The 24602-nt window shown below is 40.4% G+C and overlaps 1 protein-coding gene across 3 annotated transcripts in view; it reads left to right on the top strand.

The window, feature by feature from the left end:
• The first annotated feature begins 346 nt into the window (after positions 1-346).
• The window catches only part of HBS1L (HBS1 like translational GTPase), a 59545-nt gene continuing 35289 nt past the window's right edge, over positions 347-24602 (top strand). For 2 of the 3 annotated variants that reach the window (XM_042479568.1, XM_042479577.1), the window contains exons 1-4: positions 351-537; positions 5845-5910; positions 6596-6730; positions 16087-16278. In XM_042479568.1, the coding sequence (XP_042335502.1) occupies positions 495-537; positions 5845-5910; positions 6596-6730; positions 16087-16278 (436 nt within the window). In that variant the 5' untranslated portion in view covers positions 351-494. Of the gene's footprint in view, positions 538-5844; positions 5911-6595; positions 6731-16086; positions 16279-16910; positions 17436-24602 lie in introns of all 3 variants that reach the window. The other variant, XM_042479585.1, reaches the window with a different exon arrangement.

The raw sequence follows: 24602 nt of genomic DNA on the forward strand, positions 1-24602 counted from the left end.
CTGGGAACTGTAGTTTGTTGTGGCACCAGAGCTCTCTAACAGAGAAGGCTCAATGCCTCACAAAGTGGTCTCAAGCTGAATTGTTTCTGCAGTGTGTTCTTTGGCCCTGAGAAGACGAACCAAAGAAGAAGGGCCTTTTGAGCACAAGGCGGCCGTCGCCCTCCTGGATGCTGATTGGCCGCCAATCCGTGACGTCACCCAGGGCCAGCACCAACAAACGAAGACCACGCCGGATTGGACCGGGGCGGCAAGCGCCGCGGCTCCAAGCTGCCCTTAAAAACACACTGAAAGTGGGAGGGGGAGGAGTCGCGCATGCGCGCTCGTGGCCGAACGAGGAAGAGCCGAACGGCGCATGCGCGGTTTGCCTCGCAGTGGGAGGAGAATGAGGTGTCACTAGGTAGGCCGAAAAACATGGCGTCTCGGGGACGCTCTGAGAAGCAACTCTTCGGGGCGTAAGAAGGCCCGGCCTCGTGCGTCGACCTCGGATCGTCATCATGGCCCGGCATAGGAACGTGCGTGGCTATAACTACGACGAAGGTATAGAGAGAGGGGGGGAGACAGAGAAAGGCTGCGTCCCTCTGCCCAGGCCCCTCTCCTCTCCCCTTCTGAAGGAGGAGGTCTCAGCAACAGCCTGGCAGCAGGGCCCCTTGGTGGGAGGGAGGGTCAGTGACGTCACTGGCACGCCTGGTGACGTCAGCAGTGCGGGGGAAGAACGAGGTTGGGTTGAGGGGAGGTGGGCGGGGCTCTCGAGGAAGAGAACCCCCTCAGAGCCCCTCCCCCCGGCCTTTGAGTGGCTCGCCTCAGAGGAGAGGAGAGGAGGGAGGGCCAGGCCAAGGGCATCCCAGGCCCTCCTTTCCCCAGGGCTCTCCTCCCTTTCAGCCTTCTGCCCAGGAGGAATAACAAAATGTCCTCCATTTGGAGCATGGCTGTGTGTGGTGTATCTTCAAGTTGTTTCAGACTTAGAGCAACCCTACAGTAACCCTATCATGGAGTTTTCTTGGCAAGATTGGTTGAGAGGAGGTTTGCCATCTCTGTTTCCCCTGAAGCTGAGAGTGTGTGACTCGCCCAAGGTTATCCAGTGGGTTTTCATGGCTGAGCAGGGAACTGAAGCTTAGTCTCCAGAGTCCTAGTCCAGCACTCAACACACTACACCATGCTGGCTCTCTTGATCATGACTAAGAAGCACGAATGTCAAGCTTTTATTTGGCCATGTTCTCCATTTTGCTTGAATGCCCTACGTTTTGTGTGCCTTGTCCTTTGCAGGTTAAGGCATCTGGTCACCCTGGTCCAGGTGGCTTTGGGATTTTGAACCCTACAGCTGGCTCTTGGCAGGGGTGCAGCTCTTTTAAAACTGAAGTGGTTCCCACACTTTGGTCTTCCAGAGGTTTCTGACCTCAGCTCCCAGAATTCCTGACCATTGGCCAAGCTGGCTAGGGCTTCTGGAAGCTGAAGTTTAAAATGTCTGGAAGACCAAAATTTGAGAACTACTGAACTACGCTGTAGAAATAATGCAGGCAGCATGGTGGAGTGATTTGAGTGTTGGACTATAGCTCTGGAGGAAGGCTATGGCAAACCCGCTTTGAAGAAAACCCCATGAACTTAGCGTTGCCATAAGTCAGAAATGACTTGAAGGCACACAACAACAACTATACTAAAAATAATGCCGTTTGATACTTTAAATACCATGGCTTTATCCTACAGAATCCTGGGATTTGTAGTTTGCTGAGGCACCTGCACTCTTTGGCCGATAAAGCCAAAGACCTTGTGAAACTACAAATCCCAAGATTCCATAGGATGGAGCTACACTACTCAGAGGACATTATGTTTATAGTGTAGATGCCATATGAAGAGTGCAAAGGTGACCTTAGGCAAGGCATAGTCTCTCAGCCTCAGAGGATGGCAATCCCCCCCCCCCCCCAAGAAACTTGCCAGGAAAACCCAGTACTGTAATAGGTTCACATTAGGGATGTCATAAGTTTAAAAAGACTTGAAGACCCACAACAACAGCAGAGATGCACCCTGGGGTGCTGAACTGTCTGATGATGGCTACTAAGACAAATAAAAACAACAACAACACAGCTCTGCTGTTGCTGCCACAAGGCAAAACTCTGGAAAGGAGGACAAGCAGAGGCTCTTAGCCAAACTAATGTGCCTCCATGACTAGAGATGGCATGCCTTTTTGTTGTTAGTGCTAGAATCGAAAAGGGTGTGGATGTTAGGTCAAGCCTGGCATCCCTGTAAACAGAGGCAGCTGGCTGAGTCATGTTGAAAGAAAGAGGAGGTATTAAAAGCCTGTCTGTAACTGGAGTGTATAAACCTAACAGCTCCAGATAATGTTTTAGGATTGTACATCAAGAGGTGATGTAAAAGCTTATCATTTTATTGGTGAGTGATGATTTGGTTCAAAGCTTATGAATTAAATGTTTCTGATAAAAGATATGGTTTTTAATAATGCTTACAAATATCGTTATGTTGCGCTTCCAGATCTGCGTTTAAAATATGGTATTCACATATCAGCTGGCTCACCGCTTCCACGGGTTTGCCTTCCGTGGACCTGGCTCCAGGTGGGGCTTCCTGCCCAAATATGAGCTGGCTTGACTTACCTGTAGCTACCTCCCCTATGATAACCTGTCCCTTTGGGCCATTGCTGCCTGTAGGCACAGGACCTGAGCTCATGTGGAAGGCAAGCCCCAATTGAAACAATGGAGTGCCACGGGAGCACACCTTATTGTACTGAATGGGATTTGAGCATATGCTCAATTCCCCTTAAATGGGCGGCTCCAGAATGAATCCCCCGTGTAAAGGGCGGGATGACTGTAGTTAGTTATCTGTTGTGCCTGCAGATGTTCTGCTTTAAAATACTGGAAGTAATTATTAAAAGTACTATAACTTCTCATTAATATGCTACTATATAAAAAGGTAGCATCATCTGATAGCTATGAGCAATGTTATCATTGGAAAACACTAAAAGCCAACAAGGATTTCTCAGAAAGAAGTCATGCCAGATTAATCCCTCTTTTTGGGGTGGGGGGATAATTACAAGCTTGGTAGATGAAGGGAAAGTGTGGACATAGCATATCTTGATTTCAGTAAGGCCTTTGACAAGGTCCGTCATATCTTTGCAAAAAAGATAGTAAAATGTGAGTTAGACAATGTAACTCTTAAATGGATTTGTAATTGGTTGACCCGCTGAACTCAAAGGGTGCTTAGCAATGGCTTCACTTCATCTTGGACAGAAGTGACCAGTGGGATATTACAGGGCTCTGTCCTGGGCCCAGCGCTATTCAACATCTTTATCAATGACTTGGATGATGGAATAGAGGGCATGCTTATCGAATTTGCCGGTGATACCAAATTAGGAGGGTTTGCTAATAGGGTTAGGCATTGATACCTAAATCATATTTTTCAAGCTACCATATAAGTAATAGTGAATGGAAGTTGCTAGTTACTCTTAGGCCTGAAACACTTTGGGAGAATGGCGTGCAAATGACACAAGCCCCCAGAGTGGCCAGAAGCCTCTCTGAGACTGCCGAAGGCGATCTGAATCCATCAGCAAAAGGAGCAGGTAAAAACTGCTGCTACCAGCAGCTCATTCGCTGTTGCAGCAGTTGCCAACTTTGAGAGTGGGCTGTTGCTGTGGTCCTGGGCCGATTGGGGCCCGATCGTGGCTGACGTGGCCAGAGGTTGCTCCTAGCCGCAGGTCTGCTTCACTCCTTAGACTCCAATTCTATACTTACTTAGAAATGTTCCCTTGACTTAGGATTCCTGACTAGACACATAGAGAATTGCACTTAGATTATATGAAACAAGTTATGACATCACAATCATTCCAAAAACTACTATTTGATCCCTTGCATTTATGATTATTATTTTTTAAATGTATGATTTTAAATCATGTGAGGACTGGCTTCTTAAAGAGTTGAAATTAGCAAATTGATATCCTTAAAACTCTCTATGATTCTATTTCAAAAAATTCTACAGCCAGTAAAAGAAGTAAAGTTGAGAGTAAGGCTGCAGAACTGTGAATCCTCAGAGAATGTCCCAGGAGAAGTAGGATTCTTCACAGTTGTCCCTTAGAAGGCAGAGACACAGATACGTTGGTCCATGGAAAGGGAGATCTTGCCTATAATTCTTCTCTCCCTGCCAAAACTTACATAGCAGTTCCTTTCTGGCAGGCTAAAAGGAGGCATGCTGGGAGAAGTTGTGTATTTGCAGGAGCTACCCCTCTCCTGGTGGTGAGGTATGTCTTCAGATTGGCTGATGAGTCCTGGAGGTAAATCAATTCCTCCCAATTGGTTTCAGTGGCCCCTTTCTTGCTTCTCTCCTCATACAGGTAGGACTTTGCATTTGTCAAAAGTTCCAGTGTTGGTACTCTGCAGAGGCAGATAGAATTGCCTTATTCATTATTTAAATATGAGCATCATTTTAATACTGGAACTTTAGCTCAGATTGTCCTCTTGAATTAGAATATGGTCTACTGTAAAGAATGGCCAGTACAGCATTATGAAGACAAAAATCTACACACAATCAAGTTTATATAGGAAGATTTTTCCAAGCCATGATCAAATAGTATACTTTGGTATCTAATGCTAGAGGAATGGAAATACAGTACTTCTTCCTGTCCTCCTCCTGCAGCCTTCTATGGTATAGCTCTCTTGAGTAACTATCTTAAGGTGCAGGTGGGGTATGATGAATTTGTGATTTTGCAGCCCTAACCTCCATGAATGTGCAGGGCCAAGTGTATTCCTTTAATCCTCTAAACCTAATGCTTACCACTCACACATAGATTTTCTTGCAAAAACACATTACTTCCAAATGTGTAGAAGCCATAGGATCCAGCAGTTGTACATCATCAATATCTGGCCTTATTTTGTAGAAACATTTGACCTTTGCTTGCCTTTGTCTAAAGTTGTGTTTAATTTTTGTATAATTTGGAAGTAATGTGTTTTTGCAAGGAAATCTATGTGTGAGTGGTGAGCATTAGGTTTAGAGGATTAAAGGAATACACTTGGCCCTGCACATTCACGGAAGTTAGGGGTGCAAAATCACGAATAACTCCCCTCTCCCCACCCCCCTGGAAGCCAGTTAAAGGGAAGGGTGGGCGGGAGAAGAGAAGCAGGTGTGCATGCTCCTCTTCTTCCCCCACCCTTCCACCCTTTTAAGTGGCTCCCCACCCCTTTCCTGGAAGGATGTCTGCCTGCCTTCCCAGGCATCCAGCCACCCAGGAAAAGGGCTGGGAAAGGGGATGGATTCATCCCTCCAAGTTCCTTTCCTGGGCAGATGGCTGCCTGCCTTGCCCAGGCACCCATCCGTCCAGGAAAGGGGAGGGGGTGGATGCGTTCCCTCACCTTTCCCGAGCAGTTCAGTACCTGGGGAAGGCAGCGATCTGATCAGGAAAGGGGCAGGGGTGGTGCATGCACCCTTCTTTTCCCCCAAGGGGAAAAACTCGGGAGGGAGGAGGAGGAGTGTGCGTGCATGGCGGCCTTGACCTCACAAATAATCAAAATTGTAAGTATCAAAGCTGCGAATGTGGAGGGCCAAGTGTAGTTGGAAGACACCTGATGTAGTTTCATCCTTGAGGAGGATGGAAGGCTGTGAAGTGGTGGGCCCTAAAGAAGTGATGAGTGAAAGAGTTCGTTGTTTTTAATGTTTCTTAAAGCATATTGTTTTAAACCAAAATATACCTAAGTACCCAGCTAGAAGAGCTTTTTAACCTTAGTGTATCTTATGCCTGGCTATAACAGTATTTTAAATAACACTGTTATATTACTTAATACCATAAGAGTGTGTTAAATAATTTAAAATTCCAGTTGTAAAAAGTTTAATTATGTTTTCCTTGTTTAGATTTTGAAGAAGATGATCTCTATGGACAGTCTGTAGAGGATGATTATTGCATTTCACCCTCAACAGGTTTGTCATATTTGACCATTATTGTTGTTTAGTATCCTATTTAACTCTGAGATGATGAATCTGGAAGCCTTCTACTTTGGTGCTATATAGATGTCTAGTGTAATAAACTGGCCTGTGTTAAAAAAAGTGTCAATGCAGTGTGGCATAGCAATGAGCAGGAGGAAGAATGGGGGCATGGTATAAAACCTTTTTCATGATGTGTTCTAATTCAGGCATAAATTCTAAAAGTAATTTGTTTAAGATTACTATTGGAATTCATGTCAAATTCCATCTTACTGCCTGAAGATCACTTCTATGCAGTTCATCAGCTTCTTTTTCCTAAGGAGTCATCTATTGAAAGTCTTTTTCTACAACTGTGGCCAGCTGTCTGTGCTTCATTTTTTTAAAAAAAAATCAAATTACATTTAATCCTAGTGAAAAACTCTAGAATTGGATCAGTTGTTTGCCCCTTGTATAATACCTAATTGTAATATGGATGGCAAAGTATAAGAAAAGCCAGATATGGGAATCAAAATTTCAGAACTGTCTTTTGTGAGTTGTTAGAATAACCTGCTGTGCTTCAGACTTTTAAAAATAATTATTTAGAACATTTTTGAATATGATTTATGTTTAAGAATATGAAGAGCATTTGGGAGTCGTAGGATAACTGAATACAAATGAATGTTATACTGTTGGTTTGTCATAGCTGCTCAGTTTATATATTCGAGACGGGATAATCCAGGAGGATATGCTGAGACGTTAGAAGAAGAAGAATATGGCTATGAAGATACAGAACATAGCAATTGTATTTCTAATCGCCCATTAACTGGAGTTGAAAAAGGTAACTACAGAAGCAGGATTCATTTAAAAATGTGTATGGAATGTATGTCTTATGTAATTTATTTTTTTAAATTAACATTTTATTAAGAGATTATACAAAAAACAGAACAATAAAAGATGGCTAAAACCCTACAGAATTTTACAATTATAAAATAAACATTCAAAGGTTTTAAAAGCATCACATATATATATAGTCCTATGCAATTTAAGTTGTTTGAAATAGATCGGACCATAGTGACCACTGGCAAGTTGGAGGGTGGACAATTATAAAATTTGTATTAACAAAATCAATAAAAGGAAGCCATTTTTCATAGAAGGGTTCTTGGTTTGGTTGATTTCATTTTATCTAATAACTTCTCCATTAGCCATTGGCCCCAGACTCTTTCCACCAGTTATCTAGGGACACAAGTCTTGTCATCCAAGATTTAGCCACTTCAAGTCAAGCCTCCATCAGAAGAAAAGTAATCAGCGTTTTGTGTCATACAAATTTATTGCCCTTGATGCAGATTGAAAGTAACAAAAGAGCTGGGCAGAAGTTGATTTTTTGTTTTGTAATTAAAACAATCTGTTTGAACACTTCATGCCAAAAGAAATTAATTTTGAGGCAGTTGATTCACATATAGTTATATGTCTATGGAACTGGGCATCCTCTCCAACATAAAGGGGACTTGGACTTTATCATCCGTGATCGTCTGATAGGAGTTATGTACCATTTGTGGACCAGCTTTAAAAAATTCTCTCTGGTCAGGGCTGATCTTGATTTCAATAAAGGAGATGACCAGATAGCAGCCTATTCAGATTCAGATATTAATACAGTGAGCCTGTGCCATAGGCGGGCTTGCTATAAGCAACCTCCAGCTTACGCGGAAGCTGCCAGGAGAATCAGCATATGGTGCGTGCGCATGGCCATGCAACATGCACAAGCCCCATTATATCTAATGGGGTTCAAGCATACACACTTTTTGCCTTATGCGGGGGGGGGGGGGGGAGGTTTCCGGAACAGATTCTCCGCATAAGGCAAGGGCAGACTATACAGTGGTACCTCGGGATACGAAATACCCAGGTTACGAAATTTTCGGGATACGAAAAAATCCCATAGGGAATTATTGTTCCGGGTTACGAATGTTTTTTCAGGTTACGAAAAAACTTTTGGTGCTTTTCGGCGCTATTTTACACGGAATCGCGGCTTTTCCCCATTAGCGCCTATGGCAATTCGGCTTACGAAGGCTTTTCGGGTTACGAAAGCGGCCGCGGAACGAATTAATTATGTAACCCGAGGCACCACGGTATTCAATTCACTTTCCCAGCTTACTGTATTTTGGTACTACTGGTGCCTTGATGTGTATCAATCAAGATATATTGGTATATACAAGAAACTGAACCCTTACCATTTCCAGAAGGATCACTGCATAGCATTTCGGAGGTGGTCATAGTTCTCAACATTTCCTCCTTTTGAAGTAAGCTAGAGGAGAATGTTATAATTTGATTGATACCATGAAATTAACAGTGGGTCTAGAATTGAGATCAAATCCTCAGTCGACCTGGGTTTACTATTTGTAAAAAGATCTTTAATTTGGTAAATTCCTCTTTCTTCCCAACCTTTATATTGCCAGATTTTATCTGGGAGGAAAAAGTTTGAATGGTATAAGAACGGACATACAAATAAATAAATAAATATAGGTGACAAGTCTGGAGAAACAATATATTTCCATTTATGCCAAACCTTAATGATGGTTTTGAATCATGGATTGCTTAAATCTCTAATCTCCTTTCCAGAAAGTTTCATTTGTAGAAATATGGCTTTGACTTGTAACCGATGCGGGTAACTTGCTATTAGAACAGTAGCATTAGAGGAATGGACACAGCTCAAATGAAAATATGTGTTAATGTTATCATATGAATAATTGGGGACTAGTCACAGCAGAGGTGAACAGATGGAGAGAGAGACTTGCTATTTTATTTATTTAAAGTATTTCTTTATTGCCTCCCAGCCTGCAAGAACTCCTGAGACAATGAACAAATTAAAACAAATTAAAACAATTCACAGGTAAAAACATTAAAAAAAACAAGTTAAAAGATTTTTTAAAAACTAAAAGTACTACTCCAAAAACAATCCTAGAATCCAGTGTTAAAACAGCAGTTTCAAACACTGAATGCCTTGCAGAACAGTACTAATTGGGCTGCCTGCCAGAAACTTGAAAGTGTCAGCCTAGCTTCCTTGTGTAGGAAGTTCCACAGCTGAGGTGGAGCTACAGAGAAATTTGTTACACCTACCAAATTAACTTCATGAGGTGTTGGGACACATAACTTGGCCTCCCCTGAAGATTTCAGATTTCTGGTAGGTTCATATGGGAAGAGATGGTCTTTCAGATATTCTGGCCCCAAGTCATTTAGGGCTTTGTAGGTCAACACCAGCACCTTGAATTGAGCTCAGAAGCAAATTGGAAGCCAGTTCAGTTCTTGCAAAACCAATGGTACATTGTCTCTAAAATGCACAGCTGACACCACTCTGTCTATTGTCTTTTGCACTTGCTGCAGCAGCTTCCGAACACTTTTCAAGAGCAGTCCCATGTAGAGTCCATTACATTAATCTAATGAGGAGATAAATAAGGCATGAATCCTTGTGTTCAGGATTTAGTTACTGTCTTCTCCAAGAAAGAGTGCAGCTCGCACACCAGCCAAAACTGGGCAGAGGCACTCCTGTTCTCCACAGTAATCTTGCTTTCCAGGAGAAGAGCTGAGTCCAAAGCACCCGAGCCTACAAACTTGATGTTTCAGATGGAGCGCCATCCCATCCAGAACAGACTGCCATCCTAATCCCAGATTGGTTTTCCTACTGACCAACAACACTTTTGTCTTGCCTGGATTAAACCTCAGTCTATTCACATTCAGTCCTTTACTGCTTCCAGACAACAACAACAACAACAATTTATTTATTTATTATTAATTACTTTAGCCCGCCTCTCCCTACGGATCGAGGCGGGTTACAAACGAAATAGTAAAAATATAAATACAGTAAATCATAAAATATTCAGTCCCCAACCCATCACCAACATAAAAAATCTCTGAAGATGCCAGCCACAGATGCTGGCGAAACGTCAGGAAGAAACTTTTCTGGAACATGGCCACATAGCCTGAAAACCCCCACAAAAAACTATAAAAAATAACACAGTCAGCCCTTCTTATATACTGATTTGTTATACACGGATTCAAGCATACGCGGTTTGAAAATGTTCCAAAAAAAGTATAAATTTCAATTATCAAACCTTGATTTTCCATTTTTTAAATAAGGGACACCATTTTGTTCAGCCATTATATTTAATGGGACTTGAGCATACACGGATTTTGTTATACACGGGGGATCTTGGAACCAAACACCAGCGTATAACAAGGGTCCACTGTATTTAGAAATTCAAGAAAAAACAATCAGATTACAAGTTCAAGTTAAAATTAATTTAAACAGTTAAAAGATAGGCAGATAGTAAAAACTATGGGCAGACGGGGTTATCTTTTATTTTGGGGGGCGGGGTCGGTCAGTCAGGGAAGGCCTGCCGGAAGAGATCTGTCTTGATGGTAATCTGATGGATCTCCTCCGGCAGGACATTCCACAGTTTTGGAGTGGCTGATGAAAAGGTCCTCTGGGAATCACCCTGGTTTTCTATGGCTGTAGTAGGTTCTGCCCAGAGGACCTGAGAGTGTGGGGGTTGATTTTATGGATGAAGGCACTTCTGCAAGTAAGCTGGACCCAAACCATGTAGGGCTTTAAAGGTAATAACCAACATCTTGTACCGCACCTGGAAGCTAATTGGCAGCCAGTGGAGAGATTTTAGGATAGATGTTATATGATCCGATCTGGATTTACCAGCGACCAACATGGATGCTGTATTTTGCACTAGTTGCAGCTTCTGAACTTGGCACAAGGGTAGCCCCATGTAAAGCGCATCACAGACAATGATGTAGTATTATTACAGCCTGCTTGATATCATTTGTAAAGAAGAGACAGATCTGGGTATCGTCATCATACTGATGACGCCCAACCCCAGCCTCTAGATGGCCTCTTCCAGGGGCTTCATGTAGATATTAAAAATGATATGGGACAGTATTGACCCCTGTGGCGCCCCACAGGCTATTGATCAAAAAGCTGAACAGGAGTCCCTCAGCATAATCCTCTAGAGATGTTCAACCAATAAAGAATGGAACCACTGCAAGGCAATATCCCCAAGCCCCATATCAGTCAAACGATCCAAAAGGATACCATGGTTGGTCGTAGCAAATACCACTGAAAGATCCAGGACGACCAACAGGGATGCACTCTGCTGTTCAACTCCCAGTGTAGGTCATCCACTAAGATGACCAAAGTGGTTTCTGTCCAGGCTGAACGCTGATTGGAATGGATCCAGGTAATCCATTTCATCCAGGAAAGCCTAGATTTGTGTTGCCACCACTTGCTCTAGAACAGTGGTCCCCAAACTTTTTCCAGCCACTACCCCATTTCCTCCTTGGCAACAAACCTAGCACCCCACCCCCACCCCCCATGTGTATTTCTTGATGTTAGGTCTACTGTTCTGCAAATTGACAACAGCCAATTTAGGTTGCTGATCTCTTCACACCCAATCATCTTGGGAGCAGCAACTGAGCAGCTGGCTGAGCAATGACTCAGAATCCTCTCACCTGTGCCAGCCTTGTGGCAAAGGGCGCCCTGGGCAAGAGGCTTTTTGGTTGCTCCTTGACTGAGTGATCTGTCGCTGTTCCCTTTGCACCCGATCACCCTGGGAACAGCGTATGAACAACTGGCAGACCAGCAACTGAGAAACCTCTCACCCATGCTGCCCTTCCAGTAAAGGCCAGCTCATGCAAGAGGTTTCTCGGTCACTGCTCAGCCAGGTGTTTGGTTGCTGCTCCCAAGGTAAACAGTTTCAAAGGGAGAAGCTTCTCTCTAGTAAGGAAGGATTCTCAAGCCTTCTTCATTGGTGTGAAGAGAGGCCTAGCTCGTGTGTGTGTGTGGGGGGGGGGGGGGGTTTACAGAGGCCACATATGGACTGGCATGAAAGGAAAGGGAGAGATTTTAATTACAGGATATTCTTCCCCATCCTTCCCCAGAGACATATCCTCCCCACAGAGCTTCCAGTGTCACCCTCCCCCCACCAACATTGCTTCTTCTATCTCCTCTCTCAGTTTGCCTGATGAAAGAAAGCAGGAGCAGCAGTGCAGCTCCAATCTGCCAACCAAGACTCAGCAAAGCTTAAGTAGGGTACCAAATTTGAAAGCTCTTTTTTTGCTGCCACTTCTTCCCTCCTACCACATCATCTAACTTGTTGGTTCAGTCAACTAGTCTGTCCAAAAATGATGCCATTCTGGATTATAGAAGCAATGCCTTGTGCCCAGCCTTGCAAATTTCCCAACCGCCACCACCACTACTAGTGAAAGTTGTGGCTAAGGAAGTGAGCTTGCATGTCAGGTGAAGGGTGGGAGACATCAGGCCACATAGTGCTCAGTGAGGCTATGTGCTGGTTTTAAGGGACTCTGAGAAGAGGTTTCATGCAACCCCCATCCCCACCACGGTACTAAAGGCTGCTAATTTCTCTTTCATACCAATACTCTGGCTGAAGGCCCCCTTGTCTCTCCCTTTCCCCTTCGCCGCCCCCTGGATCTTTCCACCACCACTCCTTTACGAATCACTGCTCTAGAATCTTACTTAGAAAGGTGAGATTAGTGATTGTCTAATAATTACTGGGGGAAGTGGCATCCAGGGAAGATTTTGTCAACAATGGTTTTACAATTACTTCTATTTGAGAAGTTGGAATATACTGTATATATTTGACTATAAGTCAACCTCATGTATAAGTCAAGGGCGAGTTTTGGGGCCAAAATTATGAATTTTGATATGATCCATGGATAAGTCGAGGATAAAATTTAGGGTATACAACAAAGCATCTAAAGGATGGAGCAAAACAAAACAATGTCAAAGAAGCTACATAATTTCAGCAGACATTACTCGTTGTGCTCACTCTTAAGGCTGGCTGGATGAGAGAGTTTGGTGTGTGTGTCAGTGCTTCCAGGACAGATTATTTATTTATTTAGGTATTTATATCCCGCCCTTCAGCCCTAATGGCTCTGAGGGCGGCTTACAATTATTATTTTTAATCAGACAGTTCCCTGCCCTCAGGCTTACAATCAAAAAGACACGAAACAAAAGGAGAAGGGAATGGTGGAGGGAAAGGGGATGAGGTCCAGTGGTTCTTCTCTCCCTCAGAGGCCTGGACCAAGGCAGATGGATTGGAGGGAGGGCTCTTCCTTCTTTCTTTTATATATACCCCTTTCATCAGGGGATGGCTCTTTCTTTTAAAAAGAGTTAAGATACAGCACTAAATTGATCCATAGATACGTCGACTCAGGTTTTTGGGTCAATTCTTTTACCTAAATTTCTAGACTTATACATGAGTATATGCAGTCATTCTTGTTCTAAGAAGCCACTTTGCCAGTCTTCCTTTGGCAGCTTTCATTAGCTAGACTGTACGTGCATCTAACAAGTGCTTGTCCTCACCTCTCCAAGAAACTTGTCCATATCATCATGTTGAACAAACTAGAATGCATCCATCAAAACTGGACGAGTATATACCTTAATTCCCTTCCCAGACCTATTCAACAGATCAACAAGGGCATCAATAGAATCACAAGCTCTAGGAGCTGGAAAATCCCCCAGAATACTCAGGAGTCCTTCTGAATCCATTAGTCTGGGGGTGGACTATTTTAATGGGTCCACTGTACCTGCGGAGGTTAGGAATCCCAGCAAATCTAATCCCTATCATGTACAGTGGACCCTTGTTATACACTGAGGTTTGGTTCCAAGATCCCCTGTGTATAACAAAATCCGTGTATGCTCAAGTCCCATTAAATATAATGACATAGCAAAATGGTGTCCCTTATAAAAAATGGAAAATCAAGGTTTGATATTTGAAATTTATACTTTTTTTGAACATTTTCAAACCGTGTATGCTTGAATCCATGTATAAAAAATCCGTGTATAAGAAGAGCCGACTGTACTGTCTGTCTATGACAACAGGGTTCATCATTCAGATCTGGAAGCTAATTGTATTGAGATAGAGGTCACAGAGATCAAGGGACTGATAAGTCCCTTTTTAGTTAGCCACATTAATATGGTTGCTAAAGGAGTTGTGATTTCAGTGGAATAAAAACACTAAAGCTGGTAAGTTTTTAGAAATACAAGTATAGGATGCCAGAGTCCCTAAAAGTGGGGGAAGCAGGCAAGCTTCTGCTTATGCATTAGGGCTTTCTCTCTTTTCTCATATGCAGTCCCCATCCTCCCTAAAAATCTGCTTTGGAGTTCTGCACAGTAAATTTTGATGAGGGTACAGGAAATTGTCTGTTTCCTGAGTCTGCTGTTGGAAACGGTTTTGTTTAGATTTCACCCACAGTCCTAGTACTCAAGAAGCTGTATACACAAGGCCCATACACAAATTCAGTTACTTTAACATTTGAGTGAGAAACAGGTGTGTGGTGCAGCCGCACCTTCCCCAGCAGCATGTGTGTTATGTAGCTTACTTCCAGCCATTTAGATACAGATACCTGGAACATAGGCTTATGCATGTACAGTTGTACACATGTTTTCTCCATGTAAGTTGGAGTCCTCATCTGGATCATATGGAGGCCTATGTGCATACAGAATGAAATAGGCTTCCATTCTACGGGTGTTTGTGCTACCCACACAGACACCTGGAGATGGGGCTGCCTCATGTGTATAACAGTCGAGGCAGGGCTACATGGTGTCATATTAGTGTAACTGGGTTTATAGATGTGAAAACAGTGCTAGAGTTAACATGCTGTTTCCAGACGTTTGTTCCTCCAGTAATGGCATGCCAGACAGATGTGAGCATGTTTGTGGGAAGGGAAATATCAAAGGGAAGTGATGCCTCTGGGAAGCAATACTTGCTCAGGATCCCAATCACTCACAAAGACTATATGGTAGAAGAATCAGAGCAGAATAAATCTGTAGTAACTGGTTCTGTAGTGTGTGCATTTGAAAATGAATACAGTGGTACCTCGGGATACGAAATACCCAGGTTACGAAATTTTCGGGATACGAAAAAATCCCATAGGGAATTATTGTTTCGGGTTACGAATGTTTTTTCGGGTTACGAAAAAACTTTTGGTGCTTTTTTCGGCTTTTTCGCACGGAATCGCGGCTTTTCCCCATTAGCGCCTATGGCAATTCGGCTTACGAAGGCTTTTCGGGTTACGAAAGCGGCCGCGTTACGAATTAATTTCGTAACCTGAGGCACCACTGTATGTAAGTTAAGCAAGAGTTAAAGAATGCCCTTTTTTGCATTTGTGTACAATCCCTCTGCATAGAATAGAATAAATAAAAAGACCCCGCCATAGCCTTGCCCAGTACCATGTTCAGTGTCTTCATTTGAAACAATGCATCATGCCTCTTTCTCAGAGGTGACTCTGAACTGATCTTGTTTTTAAACTTTTTCTCTTCAGATCTGCTCATATTTCACAGTGCTTTTGTACCATAGTTTCTTGGAGATGGTGATCTTTATATAAAAGCATTACATTTTAAGTTCCAGTAAACTATTTGCAATATTTAGAAAATCAAATTCTTGTAGTGAGCACACTTCTATTAACAATTCACTTAATGGTTGTAGTTGTAGTAATCATCTGCTAGGACTGGAGATCTGAAAAGATGCTGTTTATTGTACAAATTCACTTTAGTACAGTCGGCCCTTCTTATACATGGATTTTTTATACATGGATTTAAGCATACACGGTTTGAAAATGTTCCAAAAAAGTATAAATTTACCTTGATGTTCCATTTTTTATTAGGGACACCATTTTGCTATGTCATTATACTTAATGGGACTTGAGCATACACGGATTTTGTTATACACGGGGGATCTTGGAACCAAACCCCAGCGTATAACAAGGATCCACTGTATCTGTAAATGTTTTAAATGTACTATTAAGTGGTTCCATACTGACTTACCAAATTATGTTGAATTAGTTAATGCTGAATAAATGTGAAACTTTTTTGTTTCACATTTTTTGTAAATAAAGGTTAATAATAATAATAATAATAATAAGTTTTGACAGAATGCTGTTCATGTTGATAATAGCTATACTGGTAAATATTCATACTTTCACAAAAGTTTAAAAGCTGATATCGTTATAGTATTGCTTGGCAAAATAATAGTATAAATAGGCAGTGAAGAGGTAATATTCTTTCCTGAAAGAGAAATTAGAGAATCTCTTTTTAAATACTTAGAATACTTGCATGAATGTCCTTTCTCCAGTATAGTTACAGCTGGGTTTGTTTGTTTGTTTGTTTGTTTGAAGCTCAGCTTGAGTCATGCCTTGACCATATGAGAGAAGTGCTTGGAGAGTCTGTGGCAGAGAAGGTGATGGTGGATGCAGTGCTACAGAGTAAATTTGATGTACAGCAAGCTTTGGATTTTGTGCTTTCACAAGACAAACAGAATATGAAGACAAAAAATGAGGATACTGTGCTTACAGGAAAAGCAACAAAAGGTATATTTACATTTAATTTCCTTTGGTTTACTGTGTGCATATTTTCTTGTGGAGGTGGGGTGTATATAAACAATGGAGCATTTTTTTAAAAATCACCCTTTCTATCTATGAATCTGTTGAATAGATAAACAACTGTTCAATATATCTATCAAGCTATATATCCTCCGCTGATTGTATAGGATGCATGAGCTTCAGTTAAACTACCAGATACAACTGCTGCTTTCCACAATTATAATTGGCAGCAAATGATAGTCACCTTAGGGTTGTCATGTTAGAAATGACTTGAAGGCACATAAAAAAAACAACAAAATTATGTTAACTATGGTGAGCTAGATAAATGTAATTAAGGTAATCACAAGTGGGGGTTGAGTTATAAATTAGTCATTTCCAGTGTAGCTGAATTGATGAGGAAGCATGTACTGCAGAGTTATGGTAATTTAGCATAGTTATGAAACTGAACTAATGAGCCTATGATTTACTTCTATAAAATAGTTTTAATAGTTTGTTAATTAAATGCCTTTTCATGTTTTTTCTCTTGATTTTGCTGTTGCCTTTCCTGCCTTGACAAAATTGGAACTGCTTTTGCTATGGCCTTCCATTTATCTCGAAACTGCTGGCTTTTGTAAGGTAAGGCTTACTTTGCTCAGAAATATTTTCTGATGTTAACAACTTGACTAACATGGGGGAACACAATTCAGATTGTGCCAGCTCCTGCTTTGGTCCTGATGACCCCATAGTCGGTTCTGAATCTTTTTGTAACCCACGAGATCCAAGTGACGAAATTATCTTCAGACATAAATGTGTCAAAACACCTTCGGTCAAAAAGAAATTGTTAATGTCTTCTTGTAAGTCCTTGGGACAGCTTCCTCACCCATTGAGTGACAATAACACATATGATGAATCATTCAAGAAACAGGCATCACTCCCACTATCTGACAGTGGAACAGATTGGAAATCTTACAATGAATGTAGCTCATGCTTTAGTTCAGGGGTGAAATTACTGAAAGAAAATCCACCAGAAAAGGGTTCATGTAATCATTTGAAATGTGGAGGAGTTCATGACTTGAAGACCTTGCTGAGATTTAATGAAACAGGTGACTCACCAGATGCCCAAAACATTGATTTAATTGTTTTCCAGAAAAAATCTGATTATGATAGCAAAATCTGCTTTGATAATCCTCCTGGTTTAATAAGTGGTTTAGGGAATATGATGCTAGATAATAATATAAGTAACCTCACTGAAGAAACTGAATGTCTGGACATTATTCCTTCATTCCTTCAAAATAAGAGCTTTTTCCAGGGGCAGAAAATCAGCTCTGTGCAGCCTGATAGCTTAAAATTTTCATTGTCTGAAAGTCCATCACTGGCTGATCTCTTGCAGGAACACCAAGACAGTAATCCCAACAAAACCTTTACTTTGTCTGATCTTTGTAACCCATCATCTACAAACTTCACAGACATGGAATTAGGATATTCACCATTGTCCCAACTAGTCAGTCAATCTCAAGCTTCATCTGGAATGACAGAATTGTCAGGGTCTTTATCTTCCCTGACATTTTCCAGATCTTCTCCTGTTAAAGAGCTTGAGAGCCTATCACTTTCAGATTTAATTGCGAAGTCCATTGAAGTGGTTAAGCCTGAAACAAGCAACTCTTCTGAGCTTCATAGATCTAAAATAGTTCAACCAACAGTAGTGAATTCAGATATTGATCTAAGTGTTCTTATTAGAAAATCAGCATTAACATCAGAACCTACAGAAGTAAAATCAGGCACTCCGCTTCCAGAAACAGAAGCTTTATGTTCAACACATGGACAGCAAATTCATAGTGTTAAAGGTGGCAAGAAAAGCAAAAAGAGAATGAGATCACTTATGTTAGAAGGCACTGTTCCCAGGACAAAGGCCCTCTCTGCAAGACCTTCAGCCTTTGCTATAACTTTATGTCTTCATTATCCCTCAAAGAGATGTAAACGCCAAACTGTTACCCTCCATAAGGCTTTCTTATATAGCAGACAAATGCAAGAAGAAAAAATGAATGATGTTGGACCCTTATTAGCAATAACTCCATTTGACTTCAAATCACCATCTCCTGATGACATTGTGAAATCAGGCCAAAAGAAAGCCTTCACTAGATAACAGTGCAATGCACTAATAACCAATTTCGATCATTTTTTAACATTCAAAAATATTTTCTACATTGTGACTGTGGATTGCAGCTTGGAACAGATTTGTTACAAACAAAGATAATTATCAGTTTATATTAGTTAACTAATGTTGTAGTAAAGTTTTAAAGAGGTGCACTGAATTCCAGTTCTTTTATTGTTTTAGTCCCTAATTTGTAGATGTAAATACTGAATAATTCATCAGTTTTGGATTAATGTCTTTGATGGTGGATCTTTTGATTGACATGGAGAATATTTTTCCAGGAAGAGTGTGCTGGTTCTGTTGTAAAGATCAGTATTAATTTTTGGTTTCAAGCTTTAAAAATTACATTGAGGAACAATTTTTTTGAATATAATATTGCTGTGAATTACTTGTCCACAATGTAATATTTATATTTTAATTACTAATATATTTGTTTATTACGGTTGTCATAGCTGCCTTCTAAAGTGAGAAAGATTTTGTGTTTGTTTTAGCTGACATTTTCTTGGAAAATTTTCTTCATCAGTATGTTTTTCAGTGCATGTTAACACCCCACTCCAACAAAAAAATTTTTTGAAGCCAAACATGGTATACTATGCCATTTGTAAACCTGTGGTGGGACCATTAATACATATTCAGAAGCACAAGCTGTGAACCACTTCAAAATGATAGTTTCCTCCAAACATGTTGCTTATTCATGTTGGGTTATATTCAGTGTTGCAAGAGTGGAAGGCAATTTTATGAAATAGATGCTTCCTTTCTTCCCTGTGGCCCTTGTATCTCTGTAGAATCCTCTCCAGAAGTTTAGGTGAGCATTCCAGATATTATGGGCCAGATCTCATAATACTACAGCAGAATAGGGAAGTTGCTTTCAAAAAAGCATAGGGATCTTCCATGCCTCATTTAAGGTACCCAAATTCAGCATTTTCTACCTTTCATGGTAGGCCCAGAGACATAACTCACATTGTATGGTACATCTCCATGACCCTTTGGAGAGACTTCTAAGGGGGTGTTAAAGGGAAGATAATATTTTATATAAGCCTGTTTTTTTCAATACTGGATCCATTGTTTAGAATTACTTTTTATTCAGTCATGGTCACTTCAGGTTAAGCAGATCATGTATGCCTGTTCATATTTGTGTATGGCAGAGACCCACAGTTATTTCTGCCTTTCATATATATATATATATATATGTGTGTGTGTATTTTACATGTAATCAGAGCCATGTCTTTGTTGTGTGCACACAATTTAAAAAGTTAAAGTTAAACACAGTATTTTAAAAGTATTTGTAACATGTTTAATATGTGAACAGGTTAAAAAGAGTTCAGAGTAATATAAATACTGTTTCAATATTGTTTAAAACGGATCTTAGTTCTCTATAGAATTGTGGAGAAATGCAGTTAGGGAAAACAGTGCCTGATTTGGATTCCTCTCTAGTTTGACCATGTTTGAAAACATTCTGCCTCACTTTACCAAGCACAACCTTGCTTGCTGCTCAGCCACTTTCCATCTTCTAATAAACAAACAAACAAACCCAGTATCCTCAAACCATAGTTTCCCATTTTGTCCATAAAAAAAATCAGATTTTGTTTGTTTTCCCAATTGATAAAGGAGTGGATGGCTGCATGTATAAACAAAAGGCATGTTCATAACTTATTAAGCATGTACTGTATATAATCCTCTAAAACTCATTATGTTGTAGAAAACTTCTTTTGAGCGCCAGTGTGTTAAATCAAAATGTTGATAATATTTTTACATTTTCTTGATAGTTTCCACTTTCTGGTAATTTGTCATACATTTTTTTACAAAGAATTATGTGGCCATTTGTGAATTGTTACATTATCTATTCTCTTTTTAATATCGTCAGTGGGACTTATCCAGATCTGTCCATCTACCAGTAGAACAGACACCACTGGTGGAATGGATTTTCCCTTCAGCCTCACCCATTCCCCTGTGGAATACTGCAAGGCAAATTTGGGGATTTAAAGGGAAGGAGACACAAGGCAGATTCCATTTCATTGGCAGAAAACCATGAGTGGTGTTAACAATTCAGTCCTCATCTGATAAAATGCATTGCTTAGTTTTCTGTGAACATAAGCTTTATGCTAATTAAACAGGCAGCTATGGTTGATGATATATATGTACAGTGTATGTTCAGAAGAGATGTTTTAATACACTTTTTTAAAGCAGAAGAAAAAGAGATACCATGCCAAAATATTACTTATAGGTGGGTTTATTGTAAAAAAAACAAAACACAAAAACATTCCATTGCATTTGGGAGCAAATTATTTTCATTGTGATTTGACACTGATTGTCACAATTCAGAGAGCCTATTAAATATATATTTCTAAATAGTTTCTACATTTTTTTCTGATTATAACAAATCAATTTTACCATTTTCTCCTGTTCAGGGGATTATTTTCCCCTGTTAGTTTATAATTTCCTTGTAATGATCTCATGTAAGTATAGTTCCCCTACCCTCTCAAGGTTATAGCCTCATAGAAAACCTCTATGAATAAAGGAAAATATGTGGGATGATCTTGTTCTTAAATAGATTGCCTAATGCAGTGATGTGTGACAGACATGGTTTGGGCAGCTCTCCAGAGATAATTGTGATTAAGTATGTAGTAGACTACACCGTATCTTTAATCTATGGAATACCTTGTCAGTCCGATACTTAAATGGCCATTAAGTAATCTAAACACATTGTAAATAAAAATGGTGGTATGATGTAATTTTTAAAACATGGTGTAAGTGTATATATTTAGAATGCGAACAAAGTTTGACCAAAATTGAAAATATATTTTCTTAATTTTATGACTATTTTTGCTTGCTATAATTTTGGTAGTTGTTCAGATTTCAAAGATTTCTGATTGCTGTTAAATATTCTTCAGATACAAGGGACACAATCCATCTTCCAAGCACTGCTGCTTCCCTGGGAGGGGCTTGACCTATGACAGAGGTGGGAAACATAAGACTCTCCAGATATCCTTGGCTTGCAGTTCCCTCCCAGCCCTAGCCAGGATGAACAGTAAGGAGAGATGATGGGAGTAGCAGCCACACAATATCTGCAGGGCAACACATTTGCAGTATATGACAAAAGCTTAATGAATCCTTACTCTTCCTCCTAGTTGACTCGGGCATGTACAGATTCACTGTAGTACATTGACCATTAGTTAGCTGTGGAAAGTTGTCCCATCCCTACCTCATACTGACTCACTTGTCACCCTTTTCCCTAGCTGTACCTATAAATGAGTTTCAGCCCAGAAAGGTGGTAACTTGCAGGTCAGAGCACTGTAGATGGAAAAAAATAGTTGGTGTTTCTCTATGGATGGTGTGCACTGGTCTCTTACTGCAGATAATGACAAGCATGCTGCGGTTTATGCACACCAGAGTTGGGAGAGTGAGTTGCATCCTTGCAGAAATGGATTGTGTCTTTATATTTTCTTGATACCTGACTGATTTGAAGCCAGCCTGTTCTTTGCATGGCACAAACTGATGTGATAGGGTATACTTAAAAACTTCTCTAAACCATATTTGGGTGTCAGCTTTGGGTATGTTATATGTGCTGGTGAAAATACTCAGAATATTTTAAAATCTGGTTTGTACTAATATTTTCCATGATATATATTCATAATAAAATTGAAGATTTTTACACATGGCCCACACGGTCCTTTTTTGTGTCTTGCTCTGAAAATACATTTAGCTGCCTGATAGGACTTCCACTGATATATTGGTGATTCCAAAAACAGAATCATATACATTTAGTCCTAAAAGAATCTTCAAAATGAATTTTACTTTATCCTGAGCTTTTAATGGCGTATGTGTAGTTTTGTAATTTCAGCCTTAGTTATTCAGGTTTAGTCTGTTGGCAGACATAACTTTAAAAGAGATTATTGTCTGTCCCAGTTGGAAGTAGACCAATTTGTCAAGTTAAATTAAATATATTGGATTCTAATAACTGAAACGAAGTAACATTCCATTTTGTCAGAAGTATGTTTAAAATGTTGTATATTTTGATAAATAGGTTTTGTAGATCATTTTGAAGGGTGTGTTGGAACTGTATAATAGTTTGTATAGACGAAGTAATGCTTTTTTCTATCCATACATAAAGTGATATATTTTAAAAAAGAAAAAGTTGTTTAGAACTACTAAGGATTGATTCATCCATCACAAATTTCCTCATCTTCCTACAGCTTTATGGCACTGCCCTGCTCTGTTAGGATAAAATACAGGTAAAATAATTTATTGGGAGAAATTCTATTTCAGGGATGAAATCAACATTTCACTTCTAGTCTTATGGCTAAACTGAACATTGCACTAGTGGTTGCAGTGGGACTTTCCTTCCATTTCCACACTGCAGCTCTCTGTAACTGCTAAAAAATAAAACAACACAATAAAAACAGCCCAGGGATTTAATAGCTCTCCTGAGCCAGTATTGGTGGTGCGTGTAGTGATTTCAGTAGCAGTGAGTATATATAGGGGGAGAATACACCTTTTGGTTCCTCCTTATTCTGCCGATACACCAAAAGATATACACAGTTGGATCCTTCCCTTCGACACCCTTCTCACATTTCAAAGACATTTCTAAAATGCTGTGTTTTGCTACTAAAGCTGCAGTGGAATTGTCTTTTAAAAAATAGAATTCCATACCACATTAAAACAACTTCTCACTATTCTGTTCATGTTAAAAGCAGTTTAGGCATGTTAAATCTGTGAAATATTCTGTTGCTTGGACAGTACTATGTGGTCAGCATATGTGTTAATTTGCTTGTGCAAGGTGATCTTTTAAGTGATTTAATATTACAAATGCAGAGAAAAGAAGAGAAAATAGTGGAAGTATCCATGTGACTCTACACTTGTATGTCAGTATTGAGCGGTTTTCCTTCCTTTCTGTAGGACAGTGATATCTTCACTTCATTTTTCCTTTGGCCTGTCAACTTTTCCAACTTTCTTGATCATTTGCTTAGCATTGTTATAATCAACTTCACTTTTCATCAGTGCTTATTTGGGTTGCTATTGGTAAACTATATTGTTAACAGCATTTTTGAGCATTCATTTCAGACATTGGTCCTCATTAGAATACTTGATTGCCATACACTTAACATTGTTGAATGTTAAACTGCTGCATTAAATCTTAGGGAAAACTCAAAGGCAGTACAGTGGGCCCTTGGTATCTGCTGAGGTTTGGTCCCAAGACTCTTCATGGACACCAGAATCCATGGATACTCAAATCCCATTAGATAGAGTGGTGTAGTAAAATTGTGTCCCTTATATAAAATGTCAACAGGTTACCTTTCGGATTAAAAAAAATATGTATTTTTAAGCTGCGAATGGTTGAATCCGTGAATAAAACATCTGAATTCATATGCTCCTAAGCCATTTTGTCTTAAAGCACCTACTATTGGCCCTCCTGATATGAATAATAGAGAGACAAGTTGTGTTCTTGACACTGGTGCCAAGTGCCCTGTCTGACTCCATTTACTGCTTTGTTTTCATTAACATGGATATCTACAGGGGAGAAACTTGTACATGCATCTCCTCCTATTTCAGCTTCCTTGCTCAACTAGTAATGGCTGTGCAAAGGTGCCCCCCCCCTCCCTGCCCTGCTCAAATGCATATATCTGTAAGCCAGACCTAACACCAGTGTTGCTGCTAAGAATGTTTCTCCTCTCCTCATTATGTGTGTACATGCCCTTTCATGCAAGTGATGTGTGAATGGTGCTACTGTCTCATAATAGCCCTGACATGGTTTATGATATCATTGAGTCTACTATATTTCTCCATCTGGTAAGTTCTGCATATTTTGATCTTGGAACTGGACCACACTGAAATGATTGCAAAGTTGTATCTAGGAAAGGCATCCACAAAATCATAGAGCTAGAAGGGACCACAAGGTGATCCAGTCCAATTTCTAGCCAGTGTAGTAATCCAAAGCACTCCTGACAGATGGCTATCCAGTCACTGTTCAAAAGCCTCAAATGAAGGAGAGTCCACTGCTTTTCAAGCTAGTCTTCCACTGCTGAGCAGCTCTTACCATTAGGAAATTCTTTCTAATGTTTATGTGGAATCTACTTTGTTGGGGCAGATTCTGATCCCCAGTTGTAATCTAAACGATTGAGTGAATGGACACTGTCATGTAGGACCTACTCAGTAAACTTGGCAGCTGTGTATAGGGACAGTG

This window comes from Sceloporus undulatus, chromosome 1 (genome assembly GCF_019175285.1).
Source record: "Sceloporus undulatus isolate JIND9_A2432 ecotype Alabama chromosome 1, SceUnd_v1.1, whole genome shotgun sequence".
Classification (NCBI taxonomy): Eukaryota; Metazoa; Chordata; class Lepidosauria; order Squamata; family Phrynosomatidae; genus Sceloporus; species Sceloporus undulatus.